This window comes from Pseudoliparis swirei, chromosome 10 (genome assembly GCF_029220125.1).
Source record: "Pseudoliparis swirei isolate HS2019 ecotype Mariana Trench chromosome 10, NWPU_hadal_v1, whole genome shotgun sequence".
NCBI classification, from domain to species: Eukaryota; Metazoa; Chordata; class Actinopteri; order Perciformes; family Liparidae; genus Pseudoliparis; species Pseudoliparis swirei.
Window position 1 is genome coordinate 16,145,219 of NC_079397.1, and position 5,948 is coordinate 16,151,166.

General features: G+C 42.6%; 1 protein-coding gene across 3 annotated transcripts; it reads left to right on the plus strand.

Annotated features, from left to right (window-relative positions):
* Positions 1 to 3,496: 3,496 nt before the first annotated feature.
* LOC130200346 (uncharacterized) lies at positions 3,497 to 5,404 on the plus strand. Of its 3 annotated transcripts, none has more exons than XM_056424566.1 (4): positions 3,497 to 3,746; positions 3,850 to 4,006; positions 4,145 to 4,281; positions 4,616 to 5,404. In XM_056424566.1, exons 1-4 carry the CDS (start codon positions 3,497 to 3,499, stop codon positions 4,627 to 4,629), a joined length of 558 nt encoding a protein of 185 aa, XP_056280541.1. In that variant the 3' UTR covers positions 4,630 to 5,404. The 3 variants fall into 3 exon arrangements, with proteins under 3 accessions (XP_056280541.1, XP_056280539.1, XP_056280538.1); XM_056424564.1 differs by having other exon boundaries at positions 4,145 to 4,265; XM_056424563.1 differs by having other exon boundaries at positions 4,145 to 5,404.
* The last annotated feature ends 544 nt before the right edge of the window (positions 5,405 to 5,948 follow it).

Sequence of the window (5,948 nt, forward strand, 5' to 3'; positions counted from 1 at the left end):
TTTTATTTAAATTTTTTATTTTTTTTCCATAAAAATATGCATAATAAGGGGACATATATATGCGTGCGTGAGAGTGCATGTGAGGTTGCGCGCGTGCACGTACGTATACGCGCATACATGTCCCCTATATACTACTCACCTCCACCTCCCTGTGTATTTAAACCCTGTTTGTCTCAGTGCCCAGTTTAGTTGTGTGAGTCCTACTGTTTGGTTTGTGTGTAACCTGTTTTGGAGCTAAAGGAATAAATCTTCTGTGGAACCGGTTTTGGCATTTGGGTCCAAGCTCTCTCTAGCCTACGACACCCTGACATCATCATACTTATCGATATAACCCCGGGGCACTAGGACCTTGGGGAGGCTGCTGCGCTGGCTTTCTCACTCTGCCAAGTAACGTCTCTCGTCGACGACAGCCAGGAGTTTAGCTCAAAGTCAATGATGCGCAGAGTGAACTGGTAAGTCCAGGTCGTTACAGGATCTGGCAGTCAGTTGTTAACGATTATTACCTGCATACATTTAGGTTTACTTGAAGCAAATGAAAGGGAAGTTACAAACTGTCGAGTGAATTCGAAATACAAGAAATAACTATCAACATCTCTCTATTCTTTGCATTATTATATATTATATTTTTCTCTATTGAATGGTATATTTGACACTGAACTAGTTCATCTTTATCTCAGTGATGGAGTCCAAATGAGCATAAAAAAATTACCATGACCCTGGAATTCTGTCTAACAAGGGATATCCGGGGCTAAAAAAAAAAATTGCGTCGTGGAATATCACCAGCCTTGGGGCTTAGCCCCCCTTTTCTTTGAATCCTACAAACGCCCCTGCGTGGAGGAAACGGTGACTCTGTGACTGCTGACCTTGGAACGAATGTTTCACCGCTAACAGCCGAGAGATCTGCAGCTAACTTCTGCAGCTGATGGAAACTCTTTACCGTCGGCTCTCTGCATTTAATTAGATTAAGATTCACAACGCTTCCCCCGCCTCAGCTCTGCCCAGACCGACCAGAGGCCGCCGCTGAAAACAAGCCATTGGAAGATCAATACAGCCTTGGACAGTAAACATGGAACGTTCATTAAAAATGCAAAAACGTGTCTTGATGAAGTCGTCTGAGAACAAATGCCTTTATAGATTTCTGAGGTGGGGGGAGGGGGGGTTTCAGCAGCTGAAGTGTCTTTCATAACAGGTATCCTCCTCCAGAATTGTAAACAGGTGGTGTGGCTTTGAACAATGTTTGGATGCATTAAGACGGAAGAAAACACGGACAACTCTCAGACTGTTTCTGTCAATCACAGTAAGCCCGCCCTAAAGCATCCCCTGCTTTATGGTCTGTTCGACTCTCAATGACCGTAATGTACTAAATGAACATCATGCTGTGTTGAAGAAGACTAGAGATTGAGACATAAACTTGTGTAACAATGTTTACCGAGGGAATAAATCAAGAAGGAAGAAGAGTCATCTGTTCTTTACAATCAGACTTGGCCCCCTGGTGGCCAGGAAAGAGAATGCAAGTTCAAGGCACTTCCACCTTGTCTTTCAGGCCCGGTGGTCGCCACCTGGTCAAAAGGCAAACTATAATCTTTAGTGTCCAAGAATATGGAAATTTTTTCCTACGGCTTAACAAGTTGATTAAAACAAAGTGAATCACAATACATACGATAAATAGCACAACATGCACAAGTATAGACAACAATAACGGACATTGTACAACTTCATAAGGTATGATAATGTCAGATGTTGTTTTTCAGTTTGTTTCTGCCCCCAGTGGGCAAAAACAGAATGCAAAGACATTTACACAACAGTAGATACATAAGTTATACTGTATTCCCCTTGTTTTCAGAAGGAATTTTAAATAAAAGTGTCCAGACTATTACACATGATAACAGCTATCCTCTTTATAGTCTTATAGTTAGAGCTGAATCAGGTTCACCTGGTCCAGACCTGGAGATGCTGCTATAGGCTGATAGGCTGCTGGGGGACGTTTAGGAAACACTGAGCACCTCTCTCCTCTTCTCTCTCTCCTTATGGATGAATTTACATCTCTCCATCACACTTTACTCTGATGTGAGGTCAAAGGTCAGGGATGTTTTATGTGTGCAGATTTTAAAGCCTTCTGAGGCACATTTGTACATTTTTGATATTTGGCTGTATAAAATAAACTGAATTGAAAGGTATAGGAAATTATCCTTTAACTTATTTTAGGAATTTATGTTTACATTTTTGTAAGCTGACGACATGATATTCCTGGCGATGTATTGTAGAACATTAGTGGTCCGGTCAGGCTCCCGTAAAGCGTCACAGCTCACAAGGTTTTGTTTTCCAGTTTTAACGTAGAATGGAAAAAAGCCACACAGCTGAAGAAGCTGGATGAAAATGGAGTGGGCCATGCCGGCTCTCCTCCGCGCCCTGAAAGGTGGTCGTACCTGAGATGTTCCAGGGACAGTGAATATATTTCGAGTAAAACATTTTCATGCAAGATAAGCTGGAAACGAATCCGGAAGGATAAGCAGAATAATGAAATTCCCGAAAATGTTGCGTGCATGTGTTGTGAAGCTGCAGGGAGCCGATCCAGCCTTATTATTTTTTGCCTTACTTTTATGGCTGCCATTATTTAAAAAAACATCTGCTGGAAGGAGCTCTGGAGATAATGCTTTCATGAACTTTAGATAAAAGCTACAGCACATTGCTGCAAACTGCTTTAGCATCGCGCATGTCACATCAAACAAACAGCCATATCTCTACCTCTGTTCCTCATTAACGCATGTAATAGACAGGTATTACAATATTTGAAAGAAACAGGATTAAGCAATAGAATTTAAAGCACTGACATTTTGAATCTCCCTTTTGTTTTGTTTTATTGATTTTGTTTTGTGGTTATTTTGTTGGGTTTGGTTTTGTAAGGGGATAGGTTACTCTTAGGCCGCAAGGTGAACATCGAAAAGTCCTTTAGAAAATGAATCCCGCTCCACAGTCACGCATCTACACAATATTTAGTTCATAAAAAAGAAAGAGTCGTGCTTAGCTACCAAAAAAAAGTCTGTCGCTGAATTTGCCGTCGATTCTCGATGCGACTATGTTTTATGCCGAACTAGTTTCTTCAGAGCGTAATATGATCTTGGTCACGAGGGGTGGCACGGTTCGACACGTGATCGGTCTACACCAATGAGGTAGCTGCTTTTTGTCAACAGAATGGCAAGATGGCGTCCTCGAGCAGTACGGAAGACGAAGAAAATACACCGGAATATATTAATAAATCAAAAAACAAACTTTGTTTTATGCATATTACTTCAGTCAAGCACGAGGAGGTACATTATTTCACCACTACACGATGGAATACATACAGGACAAGCCTACAAACGTGGCTCGGGTTGGACGGTGAGTCTCGAGACGTGGCTGAGAACTTCAAACACTGTGTTGATGTGGAGTTTGACAATATTCCGAGGATGCTGGCTTCCATCACACATGCTACCATAGATTTACGGACAAAAAATCCATGGCAAAGGTGGAAAGACGTCTCGCACGTGAGAGACAAGAAGCGACGGAAGACCACGAGGCCATTCCATCGACTTCTAGCGGCACGAGTCCAACAAAGAAACTGCGATCCAGGTCAGGGCTGCCAATCGCAGGCTCTGGCCCCGTTCTTCCTGCCCTGGGCATAATTTGCCAAAAAAAGGAGAAGTTCGTCAACCGAGCAGGCAAACGACAAAGGGATACTCTGTCAAAGGCTGAAACATTAACAGCAGGTAAACACACACACACACACACTGTGGTTGAGTGACTGAAAGGTACAATTATGTGTGAGATATGTCAACAAACTCATGGAGCTATCCTTTTTGTTTTGTTAAGGCCAATTGCAGAAAGCTGCCGAGTTGAAGGAGGACCAAAGTATTCTTTTGCATATACAAGACAAAGACTGTGTGGCTCTGGAGGTGCAGGACCACAAAGGCTGTTATAATCAGTACACCAGGTTTTTGATGAGGCCTGAAAACCCAGAGAAAGAACAGTGTTATTTATTATATTGCATTTCAAGGAGCTACTAACTTAACATTGCATAAGTAAACATTCAATCTGCATTCTGTTGTATGTGCACACAATCACAACACATATTCATTTCTTTCCTTCTCATTCATATGTGTTCTAGGAATGAGCCCACGTTTGATGTCAGCGATAAGATATTCTGTGAAAGGATCATTCGCCAAAGGCTGCTTGTCAACCAAGAGGTGCTGAGAATGGGCCAGCTGAGGAAGGCCTTCATTGAACTGGTGAAAGCAAATGAAGGTCTTGATGCTTCAAACTACAGGGAACTGCAATGCATTTTTCTCTCACGTCTCATTATTTGTCATGTGCAAGTCCAGCTTTACACAACATGTGTGTGACAGGCCTGAGAAACTGTTTTTAATTCTTGCTGTTCGCACAAACATGTACCAGTTGGCAACAAGGAGAAGTGTGTGTGTGTGTGTGATGTTGTGTGCCTTTCTTGGGCATCTTTGGTGTTAAATGTGCTGTATGGCAGATAGGTTCTAGCCTGTAATGTCTTGTACCACCTGCACCACTCTCTGCTTTTCATGATACTCCTGTGACTCTTAATTGTCACTGTTTTGTTCTGTTGCAGACAGGATATGTTGAAGAAGAGGCTGGCTCGTGATTTCCCCCAGCTGGTGTTTCACATCCCCACCAAGCGCAACATCTGCGAGCTGGTTTTTGCAGAGACCCTGTCAACCGGTACACTCGCGGGACTCCACAAGTGCCTTTTATGGCAAAGGGGGAAAAAAGACATTTTCTGTTGCATGTGAGAAAGGTGAGTACCTAAAGGCTTTTAAAAGTTTAGGTACTCACTTTAACTTGGAGCAGTCAACATTTGCACTTCTTTGCCAGTATGTGTGCCACTTATATGATCAGCCAGCTGCCGATAATGTCAATGAAGCTAGGTACAAGGCTTTCTGTATGGCATCATCAGCCTTGCCAGAAATATGCATTCCCCCAACTACTGATGCCCTCCAACAGCACTGCAAAAGGGCAAACTACCAGGCTGCAATAATGTCGCAAACAAAAAATAAGTGCTCCATCACCTGCTGGATATGGTTGGCAAATAGAGGATGGGACCTTGCACATCACCTGGATGACCAGAAATCCGGCCCCTGACAGTGTTTTGCATGTCATACACTGCGGCTGTAAAGGTGCCTGTGAGACAGGAAGATGTTCCTGTTTTTCTGCAGGATTGTGTTGCACAGACTTATGTCGTTGCTGTAATTGTGCCAACACCAAAGACACCGAGCAACTGGAAGACAACTGTCCTGACACTGACAGTGAGGACTGAGCGTCCTTAATATGTTATTTCTTTTGTAGTTTTGTACAGTTTTATATATCAGTCATATTTTTCATAAAGATTGTTTCTATTGTTCATCAGTGTTGTTTTCATTTGTGGAAGAATGAATGAACGAACGAACAAATGGTCATTGGTATAAGTACAATTACTGCCTTACTGCCAAAAGACTGTACGTCCTACTTTTACTGCCAAAGACTACGTCTTTGCCTTGATTTCTTCAGTGTGTGCTGGGTGTTCACAGTCCATGTTAGATCGTCAGTAAGGTGTATTCCCAGGTATGTCAAACTTGATCTAAATGACTTAACATAAGCATAACATGATCGTATATTTGCCTCATTGTTCTTATTGGACGCGGCTATGTATACAGCACTATTTAGAATCCATTTAGCCCACTTTTAAGGGTGTTTTCCTCTTTATCGGTAACGTTGAATCCAACCACGGAAGCCGGCATCTTGCCATTCTGTTGACAAAAAGCAGCTACCTCATTGGTGTAGACCGATCACGTGTCGAACCGTGCCACCCCTCGTGACCAAGATCCTATTACGCTCTGAAGAAACTAGTTCGGCATAAAACATAGTCGCATCGAGAATCGACGGCAAATTCAGCGGCGGAAATTTTT

Coding starts and splice junctions, on each gene's coding strand:
- LOC130200346 (XM_056424563.1), top strand. CDS start 3,497: ATGGCAAAGGTGGAAAGACGTCTCGCACGTGAGAGACAAGAAGCGACG. Junction 3,747..3,849: donor GGCTGAAACATTAACAGCAG/GTAAACACACAC, acceptor TGTTTTGTTAAG/GCCAATTGCAGAAAGCTGCC. Junction 4,007..4,144: donor GAAAACCCAGAGAAAGAACA/GTGTTATTTATT, acceptor TATGTGTTCTAG/GAATGAGCCCACGTTTGATG.